Source organism: Neolamprologus brichardi, chromosome 22, assembly GCF_056152115.1.
Source record: "Neolamprologus brichardi isolate AB-2024 chromosome 22, ASM5615211v1, whole genome shotgun sequence".
In the NCBI taxonomy this organism is placed as follows: Eukaryota; Metazoa; Chordata; class Actinopteri; order Cichliformes; family Cichlidae; genus Neolamprologus; species Neolamprologus brichardi.
This window is the reverse complement of record NC_142124.1, coordinates 24,748,521-24,769,664: the sequence shown is the minus strand read 5'-3', so window position 1 is coordinate 24,769,664 and position 21,144 is coordinate 24,748,521. Positions and strand designations below refer to the sequence as shown.

Genomic DNA, 21,144 nt, shown 5'->3' with positions numbered 1-21,144 from the left:
AGCAGTTCACCTACCTGGGTATTACAATGACAAGAAAGTATAAACAACTTCTTAAAGCCAACATTTTTACACTATTGAAGAATGTCAAACAAAGCCTTCAACAGTGGTCACCCCTGAACACAACTCTGGTCGGATGAATTAATTCAATTAAAATGAATATCCTTCCTAAATTCTCATACTTATTTCAATCTTTATCAGTCTTCATCCCCAAGTCTTTCTTTATAACTCTAGATTCTATAATCTCCTCTTATATTTGGAAGGGTAAACAATCTCGAGTAGCTAAGATGCATTTACAGAAACCTAAGATTGAAGGGGGTCTGGCACTCCCCAACTTCCGCTTTTACTATTGGGTTGCCGATATTCGGTCCCTGACCTACTGGTTACAGTCTGGGGAGGGTGTGGGCCCAACCAGCTGGCTTGCAATGGAATTAGACTCAACTCAGGGTATTTGTCTTGCCTACTTTCTGGGTTCTTCTCTTCCTTTATCCATTGACAACTTTACATCTAATCCAATAATTCGGCACTCCCTCAGGGTGTGGGCACAGGAGACATTTCAATCTTAATAATTTTTTTTTCTCTTCAAAGCCTCATCCTTTCAAACCACCTATTCCTATTAACTTTGGACAACTTGTTCCAGGTCTGGTTTAGAGCAGGTATTATTTGCTTTAAAGATCTCTTTATATACAATAAACTAGCATCATTTGATCAGCTGGCAGTCCTCCCAAAACTCACGTTTTTTAGATACTTACAACTCAGAATTTTTTTGCAATCCCACCTCTCCAATTTTCCAGAAGCTCCAGCTGCTAATTTACTGGACAAGCTCCTTAATTTGCAACTATCAGGCAAAGCTGTAAGGTAGCTGTAGTGATGTTATAGCTAACTTCTGTGTGGTTTTTTCCCTCTTTTAGTTTTTTTTCTCGTCAAGAGGAAAACAATGTTCCAACATGAGAAGTTCTGTTTAGTATTCATTGTAAACAGATTGTGTTTTCAGTCTTCTTTTTTTTCTTTGTAAACTATATCCACAAATACTCAATAAAAATATTTCGAATAAAAAAAATAACCACTTGATCGCGGGTCAGAGAATACACTTTTCTCTCTCGTGACCAGTGGCTGTGTCATGTCCAACGTGACAAACAACTCTCAAGCAATGTGCACACATGTAAGAAAAATGACTGACTGGCTGTTAGCATGTAGCCACTTACTGTCAGGCTCGTCAGCGCTAGTGTACTCAGGTGTGGTAACAAGATCCTCCTCTGAGCTGCTAAAGCTGCCAATCACGTGCATCTTCCCTACATGCCGACTCCTCTGTGCTACATTCTCAGTGGCTGGCTTCCTCTTCAGGGTTGAGCTTGGGTCCAGTAGTTGTTGGGATAATGGGCTGTGACGGGAATATGTTGGGCTTATGTGAGTGGTTGCACGGTCCACAGAGTATGACCTCTGACCTCCAGATTTGACCAATCCCAGAGGCAGATTCTGACGAAGAGCTGAGAATGAAACGAGTAAAACCGATCACAGCCTGCTAATAAATGGTAAATGGCCTGCATTTGTATAGCGCTTTACTTAGTCCCTAAGGACCCCAAAGCGCTTTACACTACATTCAGTCATTCACCCATTCACACACACATTCACACACCGGTGATGGCAAGCTACATTGTAGCCACAGCTGCCCTGGGGCGCACTGACAGAGACAAAATAAGATGTGAGTAGATGGGCGGACATGCCCTTACCTGAATGCCTCATGGTGAGGTGGTCAGGCTCTGCGGTTGCCAGGGAAACATCGCTGTGGCGGCGCTGGTGGCGGACCCTGCCTACCTGAGCTAACATCCTCATGGTTTCTTCACTTGGTTGTGTCTTCACTGGGTATCGGGCAAGGTTTGGGTCACTACGGTACCGTGCCTGAAACTCCACTTCCTGTTGTCGCCGCAGCTCAAGCTCATCCTGACATTGGTCTAGAGGGTGATCCTGAGCCAGGAGGTGAGAAAGGTGAACATTATCATCATCATCAGTTTGGTAAGCCCTGAAGCCTGCTATGTTTATCACAGCTCAACTGTCATTTATAGCACGACTTAACCATCAATAAATGAAATTAATGAAATCATTAAGAAAAAACTATTAAACTAGTGAAAAATAGTTAAAACATTTAATTAATTGCTTTTGGCAAACAGAATGGTTCTTTTATAGCACGTTGTGTACTCGAGGAGTGCAGAAAAGTGCTATATGACAACCAGTCCATGTAACAAAGACAATCGTATGAATGAATTTAATGAATGGGTGTCAGTGGCATGTTGTATAAAGTCCTCAAACAGAATGAAAAGCGCTATATGCCTCAACATGCTTCATTCTCCCATTCATACAAGCACTTTTTTAATACTATGCAGTGCTTTCTATCTAATATTCACACACATTCACACTCTGATGGATGCACTGGAGAGCAACTTTCCCAAAAGTTATTTGGAACGCAGTTCAACCTTTACACTAGCAGACCTGGTCAACCACCTGCGCTACAACTACTCCATTTTCTTTGTTGCATTTCATCTTTCATTTCTAAAGAAAATTAATTATTAAACAGCTTCCCGCATCAGATCAAATAATTTACAAGAAATGTGAGCAAATAAATGAATTTCACCTGTCAGACTCACCTGTGAGTACCAGCGACCTCGCCCATCTCTTATTGGCTGCCTGTGTGCCTGTAGCTCTTCCTCTCCGTAACCATGACAGCAGTGTGGCGATCGAGAACGGTTGTTCACAGCAAGGTCTGATGGTGAGCTGGGCATCCTGCTCCTCCTGCCATTATAGTACAATCCCGAGGGGCTCTGCCTCCTGTCAGTCACAGAGTGTGATCCAGTGAGAGTGGAGGAGGAGCAGATTGTCAGCCAGCTGATACATACATACCCACACTCTACACAGAACCAAAGCTTCAAGAACTGAGGAGTCTATTGTTAATAGTATTACTTCTAGTAGCAGTATATGAAGTTCTTCCTGTTCAGACTTCCTTTTTATCGACCTGTTTCAAGGCTTTTTCACCTGTACTGTCAACTTTTTAAAAAGGTCTTCACTGTAATAATAAACTCATTGTTTAAGGAAAACTACATTTTGACTCCTGTTCTATGTTTACGGCCATAAAATCTCAACTCTGTCTGAGTTAAATTCTGTTACCAAAACCAGAACCAGCAGCAGACATCGATGCAGCATAGAAACATTAAACCTTTTCTCCAGCAGCTCCAGACAACATGCAGTGTTCACAAGCATCAAAATATCAAAGCACTGGTTAAACCTACTAATGGTGAAAGTGAATCTGATTTCTGATCAACAAAGTTTGAATCTGTATCAACAGGGAGCATAAAGAAGCTGAGATGTGTACTTACATGCAGTCAGTCTGAGTGCAACCACATACACATTTAATTAAAGTTTTTACAGCTCTCCTAGGAGGTTTGAAGCTTCATAGTGACCAACACCTTGACACGCTCAGCAGGTTTATGACTGACATGGATCACACCGGAAGGCCCTCCCCCTCTCCAATCCCAGCAATACAGGAAATGACATCACTGCTGTTAGCCTGCATGCTGTATTTAGCACCAGCAGTAATCCTCTGCAAGGTACCAGATTATTAATCTGTTAATTTGATTACAGGATATGTGTGTGTGTGTGTGTGTGTGTGTGTGTGTGTGTGTGTGTGTGTGTGTGTGTGTGTGTGTGTGATGGAGGTCACTCTCTAATTAAAAACAATCTCACTAATTAAAAGTTTAAATTTAAATGAGAAGCATGCAGGCACAGCTGACAGTTAAATGGCCTCAGGAACAAAAAATGATAAATAATATAAACAATGAATAATACCCACCATTCTGCTGCACCATTACTCAAGGGCCCCGTGGCACCCAGTGGCCCATGTGTAGGTGGGTGGGGAGCCCTGTGTAAGCTGTAATTGATGGATAGCATTTCAGGGGAAAAGTCCCCTGACCGAGTGAGAAACTCCTGCTGCTTCCTGCACACATTGCACACCCACATCACCTGAAACACACACACCGAGTTGGTTTACTATAAACACATGTAAGAGGCTGCTGTTGCCTGATTGGCTGGTTTTCCTCCTGATGTGATAGTTGGCATGCTTTACAGATCATGTGGTGTCTCCTGAGTTCCAAACAACCAAAGATGCACAACTTCACATATTTTCCAGAGATGATGCAATTATGTCATTAATGGATGTTGATAAATGAGTTGCTTTTATTGAAACTGAACTTCTAGTCTTTCAGTTTAATACATTTTGTTAAATTTCCTGTAAGTTTATCTTTTTACACAACTTACATATTGAGAAAAACGGATAGGTTTTCTCTATACTTAGGTTTTCCTGCCATGGTGAATCCTGGTATCAGAATTCACCATAGCAACGTGTGGCAATGGATAAATGAAGAGTAGAGCTTCCATTTAATCCAGAGGAGCTGGAATATGAAGATGCATCAGTGCTGACATGATATTTACTGTAGAAACAAGAGGGGAGAAAAAAGTAATTTTAATCAAATACTGAATAAGATATAGCTACAATGTCTGCTCTTATGTTTCTGTCTGCTCTGAACTCTGGCTTCATGAATGAGAAAATGAGTCATATGGTCAGTCAGCTGGTTCATGTGCAGCAGGAGGGGAGAAGTCAGAGGGACCAGCCGCCAGAGAGCCAGTCAGGTTCACAGAGCTAAGTTTTTCCTGTTGTCAGCAAACAATTTAACAACACTTTATTGTTCTATAAGCAAGCAATTTATTTATATAGCACTTTCAGACAACTCCCAGCTGAAAACAAAGTGCCGTACACTTGACATGCCAAAAAAATGATACATTGAATAACTTAAAAAATATAAAATACTAATTAGAATTAAATTAAAATAATAAATCAGCACATTAGATTAAAGGCAGGCAGCCAATGGAGTGAAGCCAGAATGGGAGTTATGTGCTCTCTTTTGCGAATTCTGGGTTAAAAGTTGTGCAGCAGCATTTTGAACCAGCTGCAGACGAAAGAGAAGACACAGACTTACTACAAAATACAGTGCATTACAGTAATCCAAATGAGATCAAATAAAAGCATGGGTTACTGTTTCAAAATGTGGCCTGGATAAAATAGGTCTTACCTTTGCCAAGCACCTTAAATGATAAAAACTGGACTTGACAGTAGCCCTAATTTGAGTGTCCAATTTAAAGTCACTGTCCATCTTAAAACCCAAATTAGTAACAACAAGTTTAAAATACTCTGCCAGGGGTCCCAAATCAATAGCGGAGGGATCACTAGGTCTGCAAGGACCAAACACAATCTCCTCTATTTTGCTTGAATTACATTTTTAAAAGTTTAGGGAATCCAAGTTTTAATATCTTCTAGACATGCCAGAAGTGGTTTAATAGAGAAGGCATCTTTCTGCTTCAGAGGCAGATAAATCTGGCAGTTGTCAGCATAACAGTGGAAGGAAATTCCATGCTTTTTAAGGATGGTTCCCAAGGGCTGTAAATATGATGAAAAAAGCAGAGGCTCTAGAATTGAGCCCTGCGGGACCCCAAACTGAAGAGCCGCAGAAAAGGACTCATACCGTAAAAAGTTGACACTAAGTTTGATCAGAAAGGTAAGACCTAAACCCATTCAAAGTAGTACCATGAATGCCTGCAAGACGGTGTAAACGAGACAGTAATATGTTGTGGTCTACAGAGTCAAAAGCAGCTGTTAGGTCAAGGAGGACAAGAACAACATGATTACCAGAATCACAGGTAGGGAAGATATCATTAAAAACCTTTAAGAGTGCTGACTCAGTGCTATGGAAGTCTTTAAAACCTGCTTGGAAGACCTCAGGATACTATTCTCATTTTTTTCTTAAATCATTAAATTGGGAAAGTACAATTTTCTCTAAGATTTTAGACAGAAAAGTCAGCTTGGAGATAGGCCTGTGGTTAGTCAATACAGTGTGGTCCAGGGCGGGTTTCTTAAGATGGGGTTGTACTACTTCCTGCTTAAAATAAGCAGGGACTACACCAGACATTAAACGGCTGTTTATAATAGTAAGAACAGCCTGTGTGAGGCAAAATCTTTTTAAAAAATTGTAGAGGGACAGGATCATTTGGAGAAAAAGAGGGCCTAGATGACCAACCACATCCTCTAAAAAAGAAAGAGTTACAGGCTCAAACTGGTCAAAAACAGCAGAGCAAGGGATCGAGACGGAGGGGTTAGATTCAGGGAGAGATGAGAGCCCGTGTAGCTGCTATCTTCTCATTAATAAAAAAAACCCAACACAAAATCATTAGATAGTTTATGAGAGGCCTCCAAACAGCCACTTTGTGGAGCATTTAAAACTAAGTTGATGGAGTTAAATAACACACGTGGATTATGACTGTTGGAGGAAATTATCTTGTATTAAAAGTATTCCCTTTTAGCCTCCTTGACTATCCTGATAGAGACACCAGCAGTGCTTTAAGATTTGAAGAGACACCTGCAGTTTGTCCCTCTTCCATCTGCGTTCAGCTCTACAACACTCCCTCCTCACAGCCCGAGTGGTGTCATTAAACCAAGGCTCGGTTTTAGCCTTGAGCTGCCTGGTTTTTAATGGTGCCACAGAGTCGAGAATAGCTTGGTAGGAAGATTCAAAGCATTAAAATCTGATCCTAAAACAAAACACCTGCACTGCACCTGCTGACCTCGTATCAAATTTGTATTAAATTCTGTTTTTAGATTCTTTAAAAATATTTAATCACCAGCTAGAACATGTCTAGAGTAGGAGGCACTCATAGGGATCATTTTCTGTGGAAGAAGAGATGGTAGGAATCTTGATTTATACATAAGTGGGCAGATGACTCAAAGCAGTGACAGTGGTGCTGAAACTTTGTCTATCCCATGAGTCTGATCTTAAGTAAGATTTCCGTTTTACCGTATCAAAGCAGAGCTACCTGAGGGACAATACCAAACACATCCAGACCATGGCTGTATAAACATTTCATTTACCATTTATGAATTGCTGCTGCTTTTATGCACAGTATCCAGCCTGTGTCAATCAAATCTAAGCTAACAGTCTGACATTTAATCGTTTCATTTCAGACGAGATAGAGTTGTTAAACTGTCACTGAAAAAAATAATTAAACTGAAAATGACCCCAGATATTCAGCAATGTCCACAGCAAAAATGCACTCATAGACCAACCTTATTGGCTCTCAAGGAGACACGCCCCCCACAGCGGCCGCAGAAACGACTCTGGCAGTAGCAGCATGCTCGGCCACAGCCATCGGCAAACTTGGTCTTGCGACAGATCCCGCAGGTTGGAGACTCCGCCCGCGCTGTCTGAGCCTCTGGAGACTCCTCACCCAGCTTCTTCATGTGGTCTTTATACATCTCAAACTGCTGATGTAACTTCCTGTGAGGAGGAGGTTTTTAGAGAGAGGAGAGGTCAGAGGGTGACATATGCTAAACTTGTACTGAAGTCTAAAGGACCAGTGAGCTGGTCCTTGTTTGGTTCATTAAAGAGGCGAAGCCAGGCATGTACGATTGGATTTGGACCTTCAGTGTCAGACTGCGACATGATGAATAAACACAGCATCAGGTGTCTACCTGAACTGAGGCTCAGGTGAGACACAAACACCTGTGCTCAGGTAAGCCTCTGGGTTTACTCACATCTGCAGCTCGTTGTCTGTTGGACTTTTAACCTGCAGAACTTCGGACACGTTGGTGGCAACGTTACTGACCAACTGACTGAACCCTGAGAATGGATTCCACCTGTCCAGGTAATACACACAGTCAGCTGACAGGAAGCACATCAGTGGGTGGGAGGGGCAGCGTGGGACACAAGAAATAGCTTATTGAGGAAAAGAGGCGTGGCTAAGGGAGTGCACTCTGGGAGATGAGGTACTTACGAGGACGAGGGAGGTTTCACTTCCTCCTGCTCCCTGCAGACATAGACATGGCGATGATAACGATGATGATGATGATGATGATGTCAGTGATATAATTAATCATGAAATAATATAAAAACAAAATCATAACAGAAACAAACTGAAACTGAAGCTTTAAATTAGAGCCCTGCATTGGGACTGGGATCCCACCCAACGCAAATCTCGCAGGAGTGTTCTTTTTTTTTTGCAAAAAACCCCAAAACAAAACAAGGAGATCGATGGGATTTTTTTAAAATCTCTATTTACAGAACTTCATGAAATGTACTGAAGGAAGAATGATAAAAATTCTTCTGCTCATGAACATTCAGACACACTATGTCCATGCTGCCACCCCTATTTAATGGCCATGTGATTGCAAGTTGAATGCATGCATGATAAGAGTGCCATGTTTTTGTGTTTGTAACTTTTCACAGCTCTTCAGGAAATCAGAACTTCTGACAGTTAAAATATGAAATAAAACTTCCTTATTCAAAAAAAAAAAGAAAAAAAAAAGGAGTGGGGGGTTTTAAGGTTGCCGTGGGCAACAGTTGGTCTCAAAATTGTTAGCAGGACGAAGAGTGCAACTGCTGTTGGTAACAAAATTCAGATTGGAGAAAGAAAGAGTGGAAAGATGGATATTTGGAAAAGCTTTAAAATCGTTATAAAATAAAGAAAGTAAAGCGCTGGACATAAAGTGCCACATACACATGCATTAATCATAGCGTGTTTATAATGTGGTTCACGTGACCAACTCACTATGGTGGGCAATGTCTGATAGTACTGCAGGACAAAAGTGTTGTTTTTTCACCTGTCTCAACCCAAGATTAACTGGATAATCAATTGATTGAAGAAAAATGAAGACATGGAGAGACGCTTTATTTAAATCCCTGAAAGTGGCGATGTCGCTCATAAAGGCTCCAGTTCGATAACATCTACATGCATCTTGTAGAGAATCCCTCACCTTCTGTTGCTGCCAGGATGAAAGCTTTCAAAAGCTACAGGCACTTCTGATCTAGGTAAATAATGCAATGTGTAGGAGGTGAAGAGCAAGAAACTGTTTATTGTTAAAGCAAGTGCTACATAGTTCGCTTAAACGAACTACCACATGTAAATCTTATATTTTGTTGACTCGTACATTTACAGTGTAGTGTCAGAAAAGTTCTGGTAGTATTAATTTGTCACATTATTATCATGTTCTAACGGTATAGTTGAGCATTTTTCCAATTTTAGTTAAATATTAAGACAGTTTAAATGAGCTGCACTGGCAGCCTGAGTTGCTGTGGAGAAGCAGGTATTGGTGGGATTTGGCCTGTAAGGCACAGCTAGCAGATGTACTCACATGCCATGCTCTACATCCTTCAGCTGTAAATAAATGCTGATGAGTGCATCTGATAGCACAGAAACTAAATGGCATTTTGTTTAAGTTAAACATGCGGACGTTTGATGGATGGCTGGAAGGCAAAGGACTGAAGTACTGTTTTGCCCTCAAGGAGGGTGAGTCCTAGTAGCTCTGACGTCATGTGAAAGCTATGAATATCAATAAGTCTGTGGGTGCGGGCAGGATTGGACACAGACGGTCAGCGGGAGTGGGTGGTAATGGTCAGAAATTCAGAAGAAGAGGGATTTTAAAAAACAAACAAAACAAAAAAACAGTCCCACACAGGGCTCTACTTCAAATAAGCAGAAACAGAATGAGACATCGAGCTGCTGAAACGGGATTAATTCAGTTCTCCTCTGCCACCACCAGGATGTGTCAGAATGCAACAACTCACCCAGTAGCACACACAGCAGAAACGGTTTGTTTGTTTGTTTGGCCAACCATAAAGGTAAACAAACCGAGCAAACAAACAAAGCATTCATTGAAATTATTTTATTAGTCTTCCTGTCACTTCACCAGTTCTTAACTGAAAATCAAACATAAAAGCAAAATGAACAAAATATGAATGAAACAATAAAATAAGTAAATGCACACGGTCAACAGTCATGATGCAGGCTTGGCCGAGGCCTGACATGATGTCATAGCAGCTCCATAAGAGTCCACAAGCTGAGAGTCGGGAGGTCTGTGATTTATGGTCTAATCACATGCTGGCAATAAAATCATGAAAGTGTTGCGGTGTCTGCCCTGTCCTGCCCTGAAAGGTTGGCAGCTGGTCTACAGTGTGTGCCATCTCTTTAACACAGCAATGTTTACATAGAAGTCATTGCTGATTGGCTCATACTTGTGACACACACCAAACAAACCACAAACAAAAAAGCAAAACAAACAAACAAAACTTTCAAAGCTAATCATGCTTGGGATAGGCAGTAAGTGACAGGCAATGTAGGGGCTTAAAAAAACAAAAGAAAAAAAAACATCCAACACACAGTGAGGACAGTAAGATGCTCGGTTTTACTTCACTGATGAAAGGGCCCACACAAACTAAACATTTTAAACAGACTAAAATAAAACTGTGTCAGATGTGTTCACGAAGACTGCTTTGAAACCCTTTGACCTCAGTGACTCTGCAGTGACATCTGGAGGCCACAGGTGGTTACAGCACCTCACAGATAGCTACAGTCCTCAGACGGCCCAAAACCACCAGATGCTCTGATCCCTGTTAAACCACGAACCCCCTCATCCACCAAGCAACACCCACACTAATGGGATAACTGGATTTAGTCTGCAGTTACAGTAAACTCGAGAGACAGACTGTTAAGAACCAGCGAGCCTGTAAAACCTACAATACCCACCAGAAACACAGCAAAGCATTCTGGGTAAAATCCTGACAGACTCTACTTATTCTACTGCAGCACAGCACTGTACAGAGAAACAGTGAAAACCAGCTCCATCTGCACCCTGCACAATCAAACTGAACACGCCAGTCCTCATTCTGTAGGATCTGTACTCATACCAAGCCTGTCTCAATTAGCTCCGTCTGCCACCGCTGTCTCATCAAAACCTCCTCGAACAGGATGAACCACACTGAGATGGCCGCAGTTCATTTGGAAGATTTTACATTAAAAACACGTCATGAAGGATTTGAGCAAAGATTCCAAAACATTTCAACATGACATAAAAATGTGACTTTATTTATCAGATTATTCATCTATTATCTGATGAGCTTTCACATTTATCTGGTGACCTTCTCGAGTGAATGTATAAACATTTACTGTATGTAGATCAGGACAACACTCTGATGTTAGATATAACCCTGTGTGAGGAGACACAAAAAAAAACAACTCTTCAAGGATGCATTTATGGTAAATGGATGCTGGGTCTGCCCGGAACACCTCATCCAGGAGGCGCCCAGGAGGCATCCTTGTCAGATGCCTGAATCACCTCAACTGGCTCCTTTCGATGTGGAGGAGCAGCGGCTCTACTCTGAGCCCCTCCCGGATGGCTGAACTTCTCACCCTATCTCTAAGGGAGAGTCCAGCCACCCTTCGGAGGAAGCTCATTTCCGCCGCTTCTATCCGCGATCTCGTTCTTTCGGTCACTAACCACAGCTCGTGACCATAGGTGAGGGTAGGGACGTAGATCGACCGGTAAATTAAAAGATTTGCTTTTATGCTCAGCTCTCTCTTCACCACTATGAGAACCAGTCTATAATAAATAACACAATAAAAGGCTGATTGATCATTACAAAAACATTTTCCAGTTACTGGTGAAACTGATCTGCTGAACCAATGAACCTCTGTTTAATATGCAGATCACCAGCCTATTTGATTTTATTATTATGTCAAAAATGAAGACATTTCAGTGGACTGTGTTGCTCTGTGAAAGGAGGAGTATTCATTCCTTAAATACTGACTGCTTTCAGCAGAAAGTTCTAACTCACTTCAGTCTGTGCACCACATTCAGACCAGTTTGATCTCTAAAAATATTTCCCAGTGACCTTCACATGGTTCCCCTTTATTTTGGTGTAAAGAAGTTTAATTTCATTCTAAAACATCTCAGAAAACACCAAAGAGGCAGAGCAATTATGTCACTTCCTGACAATGCTCAGGAAAAACAACCTGGGTCAAAAGATGCTACTGCTAATCTTTATGCCAGCACGCTAAAAGATTAGCAGCTGGCATATTTATATCACAGCTTCAGCAGATCAATCAGCACAGCTCAGAAGATAGTTGGCAACTCTCTGCCCTCCCAATCACATCCTTGTTCTCACCTGAAGGATCTGTTGTTCTCTGCCAATCAGTACAGGTCCCTCAAATGAAACTCAGAAACAGCTTCTTCTCTGTGAGCTCAATATCAACCCAATTAAAAGTGATCAGTGAAACAGTTCATCAATCAGCTTAACCTGACATACAGCAAAATTTTATAGGGGAGTGAATTAGATTAATGATTGCATTAAGCAGTTATTCTAATACCCACATAGCAAAATTGGTATGGCCCGGATCTGGCCCGCACAATGTGCTTGCACATGGCCCACATACCGCAAAGAATGATGGCCCTTTGGTGGCCCAGATCAGTATTGCCAGAGGTGGCCTACACATGAGCCAGCACAAGGCCAGTTGCAGACACACTGGTGGTCCTGTACTGACCCAGAACAGTTTCAGTTCTGGCACTAGATGTAAGCCTAATGTGTACCTTAATCAAGCCATGTAATAACAACATGCCAGAACATAATAGTGCAAAGTAACATGAAGAACGATTCTTATATAGTGCTTTTCTACGCTGCCGGATTACGGAAAGCACTGAACACAACATGCCACATTCACTCAATCACACCCTTTCTATCAACTGAGTACATCCTAACTACATTAATATACATTCACACTCTTGACATGCAGATAGGAGAAGCTAGGGAGATTGAACCACTAACTTTCCGATCAGTAGGTGACCTGCTCTACCTCCTGAGCTACAGCCACCCAGTGGTAAACATGAGTAAACCTTCACTAGGTTTTGGATAAAGTGTACACTCACAAACCTGTCAAACCTGCATTTGAAATGTTGGCTACCATAGCAGTATAGTATTGCAACATGGGATTTGGGTCTTCAAACTAAAATAGGAAATTAGGAACATGCATAGTGCCATCAATGCCAGACTTGGCCCACATCTGGTTGGAATACACCCTGCCATGACACCAGTCAGTCAGAAGTGCCAGCTTGATGATAGATCTGGGCCAGACCCGTTTTCTATGAGCCTGGGCCACATAAACCAAACCACAATCGAGCCAGATACGGCATGCCATCACTTAAACAGTGACAACTATGCCAGGCCTGGCCCATATCTGGATGACATACCACTTAGCATGCCAGACGTCAGCCAGCAGTGCCGGTGTGAACACCGGCTTGACACCAGCTCCGGGCCAGACCAGCGTGCTGTGTGGGTATAACCATTTCCATCGGTTTTGTTTTTAAGTAAACTCCAAATTTATGAGCAGCTTTTAAATCTTTACTTTATTTTATCTTTACTTTTTTTTCTTCTGTTGCTGCCTGAACACCTGCAGTCTGCTTCTGCCACTGACGATCTGGAGAGGTCAACTTCCTGTTAAACCTTCCTGCTGCAGCTGCTGAGGTTTTTTAATTAAAATGCTCACTGATGCTTTTATTTTCTCTGAACACCAGCTGATTCCATAATCAATAATCTTACTTGAGCATGCTCTTTTCCTTCGTCTCCTCCTCCTTCTGCCTCTCCATCACCGACAGGATGATGCTGCGCTCCTCCTCCGTCAGGTGGCTCAGGTCCGGCAGCTCCGGCCCAAGCCCGGGCGCCGCGGCCAGTGCCGGTCCAGCCGGCCCGGACATTGTGTCTGTGGGCCGCTGGAAGAGAAGGTAGCGTCGGTCAGGCCAGAGCCACGTGACTGGATCCCGTCATCATAATCATAAATGATGATGTTAACGACGAAGGCCAGGGAGCTGCAGAGTGTTCACATTATTTTGTCCAGCTCCAGGTGCGTTCAGCGGCTCTGCTGCCGCGGCGAAAGCTCGAGGAGCCGCTCCACCTGCAGCTGCACCTCCATCAGACCATCCACCATTCACCACCATCCTCCTCCTCCTCCGGCTCACCAGCAGGCGCAGCGGCGTCCTTTTGCTCGCTACTCCGCAGTCATGTCGCCTCCGGGGTCAGCGGCGGTTCCGTCCCGCTCCTCCCGGCCCTGCGGCCCTAATGCTTGGCCTTCTGTGGTCGCGGTGTCCCGCTGTGGTTGTCCGGTGCTTCTCGGAGATAACAGGCGCAGGGGCGAGGAGGAGAAAATAAATAAATCTTCACATGACGGGGAGGGAGGGGGGCACGACGTGACGTACTACAACAAAGATCAGCTGGTCGGGCGGGGGGGAGGAGCTAAAGATAGAGCTGCAGAGGAAGCTACAAACAGCGTCATCAGTCAGTCACCCAGTCAACTGATGGATCGATAACAAACATATTTAATAATGTGAAAGAATAATGGTACAGCGTAGAGCTGCCACTCAGACAAAAGAAAACGTTAGTACATTATAATATTGATATTGTAAGAACCTAAAATGTTTTTGCTAAAACGTGTTAATTATGTATATTTTAATAAAATGATATTATGTTGTTCAAACGTGAAAATTATATTGTACTGATAGTATATTGAACAAACATGAAAAGTATAGCGTTAGAAAAACAAACTTTTCAGGTTATAACGTGATATAGCTCTATTTTTCTTTTGCCTGGGTGGCAGCTCTACGCTTCAGTAAGAGCGCATTAAAACAAATTAAAAATACACAACTTTAAATTTAAAGTAGAAAGTGTAGAATTCATGAAATACAGGCCGTCTGTGAATTCTAACAGACATAATTATAAACGATAATACAGTGTAATCTAATCGAAAAGACTGTAGTGCTATGTAACACAAGTTATGTCAAAGTATATATTATATTATCTAAGACATTAACTTGTCGTTTTTAAGCTAAGTGATATCTATTAAGCTATAGGTGCTGCTGTTTCTGCGTGAAAACTACGGTAATTAAATTTTAAAAAGAGGCATCATGTAGAATTTGCAGTGAAAAGAGTCTAAGTTTACTTTATTTTATCTTTACTTTTTTTTCTTCTGGAGAGGTCAACTTCCTGTTAAACCTTCCTGCTGCAGCTGCTGAGGTTTTTTAATTAAAATGCTCACTGATGCTTTTATTTTCTCTGAACACCAGCTGATTCCATAATCAATAATCTTACTTGAGCATGCTCCGTGAATCGCAACCTTATCGTGGTGGAGGGGTTTGTGTGTCCCAGGGATCCCAGGGGCTATGTTGTCTGGGGGCTTTTGCCCCCTGGTAGGGTCTCCCATGGCAAATTGGTCCTGGGTGAGGGACCAGACAAAGAGCGATTCAGAAGACCCCAATGAAAAAAACACAGAGGGAACAGTTTACCCTGCCCGGGATAGGGTTACCGGGGCCCCGCCCTGGAGCCAGGCCCGGGGAGGGTGCCCGAGGGCGAGCGTCTGGTGGCCGGGCCTTAGTCCATGGGGCCCGGCCGGGCACAGCCCGAAGAGGCGACATGGGCCCATCCTCCCGCAGGCCCACCACCCGCAGGAGGCGCCATAGGGGTCGGGTGCATTGTGTGCCGGGTGGCGGCCAGGAGCGGAGGCCCTGGCGGACTGACCCCTGGCTGCCAAGACTGGCAATAGGGACATGGAATGTCACCTCTCTGGTGGGGAAGGAGCCTGAGTTAGTGCGTGAGGTTGAGAGGTACCGGCTAGATATAGTCGGGCTCACCTCTACGCACGGCTTGGGCTCTGGAACCAGTCTCCTGGAGAGGGGCTGGACTCTGTCTCAGTCTGGAGTTGCCCCTGGTGAGAGGCGGCGGGCTGGGGTGGGTATTCTAATATCCCCTCGGCTTGCTGCCGGTACGTTGGGGTTTTTCCCGGTGGACGAGAGGGTTTGTTCCCTGCGCCTTAGGGTCGGGGAACGGGTCCTGACTGTCATCTGCGCTTATGCGCCGAGTGGCAGTTCGGAGTACCCAGCCTTCTTAGAGTCCCTGGGGGGGGTGCTGGAAGGTGCTCCACCTGGAGACTCTGTTGTCCTGCTGGGAGACTTCAATGCTCACGTGGGTAACGACAGCGAGACCTGGAGGGGCGTGATTGGGAGGAACGGCCTCCCTGATCTGAACCCGAGCGGTGCTTTGTTATTGGACTTCTGTGCTAATCACAGTTTGGCCATAACGAACACCTTGTTCGAACATAAGAGTGTCCATAAGTGCACGTGGCACCAGGACGCTCTAGGCCGTAGGTCGATGATCGATTTTGTAATCGTATCACCAGACCTGCGACCATATGTTCTGGACACTCGGGTAAAGAGAGGAGCTGAGCTGTCAACTGATCACCACCTGGTGGTGAGTTGGATCAGGTGGCGGGGGAGGACGCTGGACAGACCTGGTGCACCTAAACGCGTAGTGAGGGTGTGCTGGGAACGACTAGCAGAGGCCCCAGTCCGCGAGATCTTCAACTCACACCTCCGGCAGAGCTTCAACAGCATTCCGAGGGAGGCGGGGGACATCGAGTCCGAATGGACCATGTTCAGCGCCTCCATTGCCGAAGCTGCTGCATTGAGCTGCGGCCGCAAGGTGGTTGGTGCCTGCCGTGGTGGTAATCCCCGAACCAAATGGTGGACACCAGAGGTGAAGGGAGCCACCAGGCTGAAGAAGGAGTCCTATCGGGCTTGGTTAGCCTGTGGGACTCCGGAGGCAGCCGACAGGTATCAACAGGCCAAGCGGAATGCGGCTCGGGCAGTGGCTGAAGCAAAAACTCGGGTGTGGGAGGAGTTCGGAGAGGCCATGGAAAAAGACTTTCGGACTGCCTCGAAGAGGTTCTGGCAAACCGTCAGGCGTCTCAGGAGGGGAAAGCGGTGCTCTACCTGCACTGTGTATAGTGCTGGCGGAGCGCTGCTGACGTCGACTGAGAAAATTGTCAGGCGGTGGAAGGAATACTTCGAGGACCTCCTTAATCCCACTGACGCGTCTTCCGAGGAGGAAGCAGAGTCTGGGGATGAGGGGAATGACCCGCCAATTTCTGGGGGCGAGGTCACTGAGGCAGTTAAACAACTCCTTGGTGGCAGAGCCCCTGGTGTTGATGAGGTCCGCCCCGAGTTCCTGAAGGCTCTGGACGTTGTAGGGCTGTCCTGGCTGACACGCCTCTGCAATGTTGCGTGGAGATCAGGGGCAGTACCCGTGGATTGGCAGACCGGGGTGGTGGTCCCCATCTTTAAGAAGGGGGACCGGAGGGTGTGTTCCAACTACAGGGGGATCACACTCCTCAGCCTCCCCGGGAAAGTCTATGCCAGGGTGCTGGAAAGGAGAGTTCGTCCGCTAGTTGAACCTCTGATGCAGGAGGAACAATGCGGTTTTCGTCCTGGTCGCGGAACACTGGACCAGCTCTTTATCCTCTCGAGGATACTTGAGGGTGCATGGCAGTTTGCCCAACCAGTCTACATGTGTTTTGTGGACTTGGAGAAGGCATTCGACCGTGTCCCTCGGGGTGTCCTGTGGGAGGTGTTGCGGGAGTATGGGGTGTCTGGCCCATTGCTACGGGCCATTCGATCCCTATACAACCGTTGCAAGAGCTTGGTTCGCATTGCCGGCAATAAGTCGGACTCGTTCCCGGTGGGTGATGGGCTCCGCCAGGGCTGCCCTTTGTCACCGGTTCTGTTCATAATTTTTATGGACAGGATTTCTAGGCGCAGCCAAGTGGCGGAGGGCTTTCGCTTTGGTGGCCTCAGGATCTCATCTCTGATCTTTGCGGATGATGTGGTTCTGTTGGCTTCATCGGGTGAGGGCCTCCAGCTCGCACTGGAGCGGTTCGCAGCCGAGTGTGAAGCAGCGGGAATGAGGATCAGCACCTCCAAATCTGAGGCCATGGTTCTCAGCCGGAAAAGGGTGGAGTGCCCACTCCGGGTCGGGGATGAGGTCCTGCCCCAAGTGGAGGAGTTCAAGTATCTCGGGGTCTTGTTCGCGAGTGATGGGAGAAGGGAGCCGGAGATCGACAGACGGATTGGGGCTGCAGCTGCAGTAATGCAGACGCTGCACCGGTCAGTCGTGGTGAAGAGGGAGCTGAGTGTAAAAGCGAAGCTCTCAATTTACCGGTCGATCTACGTCCCTACCCTCACCTATGGCCACGAGCTGTGGGTAGTGACCGAAAGGACGAGATCGCGGATACAAGCGGCGGAAATGAGCTTCCTCCGAAGGGTGGCTGGCATCTCCCTTAGAGATAGGGTGAGAAGTTCGGCTATCCGGGAGGGGCTCAGAGTAGAGCCGCTGCTGCTCCACATCGAAAGGAGCCAGCTGAGGTGGTTTGGGCATCTGACAAGGATGCCCCCTGGGCGCCTCCTGGGTGAGGTGTTCCAGGCATGTCCCACCGGGAGGAGGCCCCGGGGCAGACCCAGGACACACTGGAGAGATTATATCTCTCGGCTGGCCTGGGAACGCCTTGGTGTTCCCCCGGATGAGCTGGAGGAGGTGGCTGGGGAGAGGGAGGTCTGGGCCTCTTTGCTTAGGCTGCTGCCCCCGCGACCCGGCCCCGGATAAAGTGGATGAAGATGGATGGATGGATGGATGGATGGAAGAGTCTAAGGAAATTCACTGTTCATTGGCATTGCGTGAAGGTACAGCTGTTTAGACAGGTCAACCCTAATCTGACAGTCAGTCATTATTCACAAGTTAATAAATATGCGATAACGACCCGGCAGCATAATGAACTAACTGCCAACCTGGAAAGTCTGCTGCCGATGGGCGCCGCCCTGCCCGTACTTTCCAAATTGTGTTATGTTCTTTTTGTGTTCAAATGTTGGCATAAATATTTTCTGTATGCCAACGCTGGCATTATGATTGACTGGGTTTTATGTGCCTAAAGAAGAAAATGTGAAGAGTACTGTGCATATTATTTAAAGAAAAATATGTTACAGTGTCCATGCCAAAGCTGTTTATGATTAAAGTTATAATAATCCTAATTATTCTGTATTTGTTCTTAATTATTTTAAAGTTAGCACCAAAAGCAAGGTAATTTTGTTTGTTTGTTTATTACTTTATCGTAACAATGCTTCTGTGAAACGCAATATATCCTATATTGTTGGAAAGCCTGTTTATTTCCGCTTAAATGGTGCCACTTTTTTAAGGAAAATGTATTTGTGGGTTGCGTAGCAGAGTTGAGTATGTGGCCTGAGCCCATGAAAAACTTCTTTGCTAGTGTCAAACAGCTGATTTACTCTTGTTTATTGTCGTGTTCCAACAATATAAAATGTGTTGCCAGGAAGCATTGTTACAACAAAGAAGTAATCAGCCAAAGACAAATGTCCTTACTTTTTGTGCTAGGTTTATCAACAGCAATATGTTGTGACAGGTACAGAGTACAAGGGAGCACTGTGGTTTAGAGACTGAAGACATCACCTAGAGCGATGAAACACTACTTCCACTGAAAGTCCACTAAACCAATCCCAGTGCTCCCTGTTTTTACAAATTACAAATTCAAATTCAAATTCAAATTCAAATTTTTATTTGTCACATACACAGTCATACACAGTACGATTTGCAGTAAAATGCTTGGACAACTGCTCGTGACCTAAAGAAAAAAGAAAAGGCTATGAATAAGATAGGAAATAAATAAATATGAAAATAAAAAAGGGTAAAATTTAACCAGGAAGGAATAAAATAAAATATAAAAAATTAAGTTAAGAATGAGATAACTGTACAACACAAATTAGAATGAAGGGTAAATTTAACTGGGAAAGAATAAGATAAAATATATAAATTAAAGTTGAAAATAAGATAACTGTACAACAAAATACAAAGTATAGACATATATAAGAATGTAAGAGAAATATAAATATATATACACACAATAACAGCAGCCTACACCCTAAGTCTATGAGTATATGACAGAAAAACATACACATTTTATTCTTATTCAAACACTAACAGCTGTTTGAATATAAATTAATCAGGAACTGATCAGTAATTATAATCTGAGATAAACATAATTTATGTGATTTCCTTAGGGATTATTAACGTATTCTGAATCTGCAACAGAGTGCCATCTGATGGACAGCTGCATTTTTGATCATTCCATTTGCTAAGTCAGCTTCATGTTTTCACAAATAAGCTGGGAATGAATATCTCACTACATCTGGTGCACTCTGGATCAAGTGAAAAAGCTTTCTAAAGAATTTTAGAGATGAATGACTATTCAGAATTACCCTGTAATTTTGAACATTTATCTGAACACTCCAAACTCCAAACACTCCACTGAAAGAGGCTCAGCAGCATATCCACTTCCTCAGTGTGGTCTAAAAGCCAGGTCAACTTTTACTTTTCCCCCACAAAGAAAAAAAAACGTTCAGAATCAGATAATCTCAGAGGGAAACTGAGACTGAGGAACTCTGTTTCCTATTTGGAATCTAAGGGTGTTTTCAGACCTACAAGTGTGTAAACTTATAGCTTTTACCCATGGTTAGGTTTGTTTTCACACAGATAAAAATCCAAGTGAACTGCAAATGAACCAAATGTGTCACTACAAACCACATAAGAATGTTCAGTCTGCTTACTGGCCAGTTGTGTCTGTTCTTGGTCTCAGTTTATTCCTCACGTCCTTCTTGCCTTCCATATGTTCCTGTATCTCTTTTTTGTCTGTGGTTTATTCTATAGACTCATGTATGAAGTCAGTCTTGTGTGAACCTTCCTTCCTGCAGCTCAGCTTCAGCCACTGGATATGTCACTTTATGTTTGAGACTGTATGAAGAGTTTTCTGCAGATTAAGAAATAATCTGTGTGCTGAGTAATATGTCTTTCCAGATATCTTCCTCACTGCAAAAGTGGTAACTGAAGGGTTTAACAAATGTCAGATGTTTGTTCAGTACTGCATTCACTGTGAAACCTTTCTCACAAATGGAGTTTGATTTGCTTCTCTCCAGTCTGATTCCTCATGTGATATTTCAGGCTGTTCTCACACTCATGGCAGGAAAATGTTTTTTTATCTGGGTTCTTGGTCTGCACAGTCTGTTCGATGATTGTCCAGCTCCAGCTGCTCACCGCAGCACTTTTGCTGCTTTAAGCCTGACAGTCAAGTGAACTATTTGTTGCATGCCCTGCAACTGCTTTTCACCATGTGGATGGCCATTTGCCGAGTCATGTGCAAGAACCCTTTCTCACAGAACGGGCAAGTGAACTGGCACTCCAGTGTGTGAAGGGTCTTCAGATTGACAGATCGTGGTTGAATCAGGGCTGTGCAAATGACGAAAATATATTAGATGATAGACGATTATACTCATGTATTTTGTGCCGTTGCAAAAATTACTGTTTACTGCAATATTTTTCCATTGCTTTAGATCCGGGG

At 44.2% G+C, this 21,144-nt stretch overlaps 1 protein-coding gene across 6 annotated transcripts in view; it reads right to left on the bottom strand.

Annotated features, from left to right (window-relative positions):
• The window catches only part of LOC102800178 (regulating synaptic membrane exocytosis protein 2-like), a 56,027-nt gene extending 41,970 nt beyond the window's left edge, over positions 1 to 14,057 (bottom strand). For 3 of the 6 annotated variants that reach the window (XM_087835544.1, XM_087835545.1, XM_087835546.1), the window contains exons 1-6: positions 13,461 to 14,057; positions 7,160 to 7,370; positions 3,839 to 4,008; positions 2,640 to 2,820; positions 1,728 to 1,962; positions 1,203 to 1,484 (exon numbers count right to left, since the gene is read on the bottom strand). In XM_087835544.1, the coding sequence (XP_087691670.1) occupies positions 1,203 to 1,484; positions 1,728 to 1,962; positions 2,640 to 2,820; positions 3,839 to 4,008; positions 7,160 to 7,370; positions 13,461 to 13,615 (1,234 nt within the window). In that variant the 5' untranslated portion in view covers positions 13,616 to 14,057. Of the gene's footprint in view, positions 1 to 1,202; positions 1,485 to 1,727; positions 1,963 to 2,639; positions 2,821 to 3,838; positions 4,009 to 7,159; positions 7,371 to 7,627; positions 7,730 to 7,866; positions 7,900 to 13,460 lie in introns of all 6 variants that reach the window. The other 3 variants (XM_087835542.1, XM_087835543.1, XM_087835541.1) reach the window with 2 other exon arrangements.
• Between the last annotated feature and the right edge of the window lie 7,087 nt (positions 14,058 to 21,144).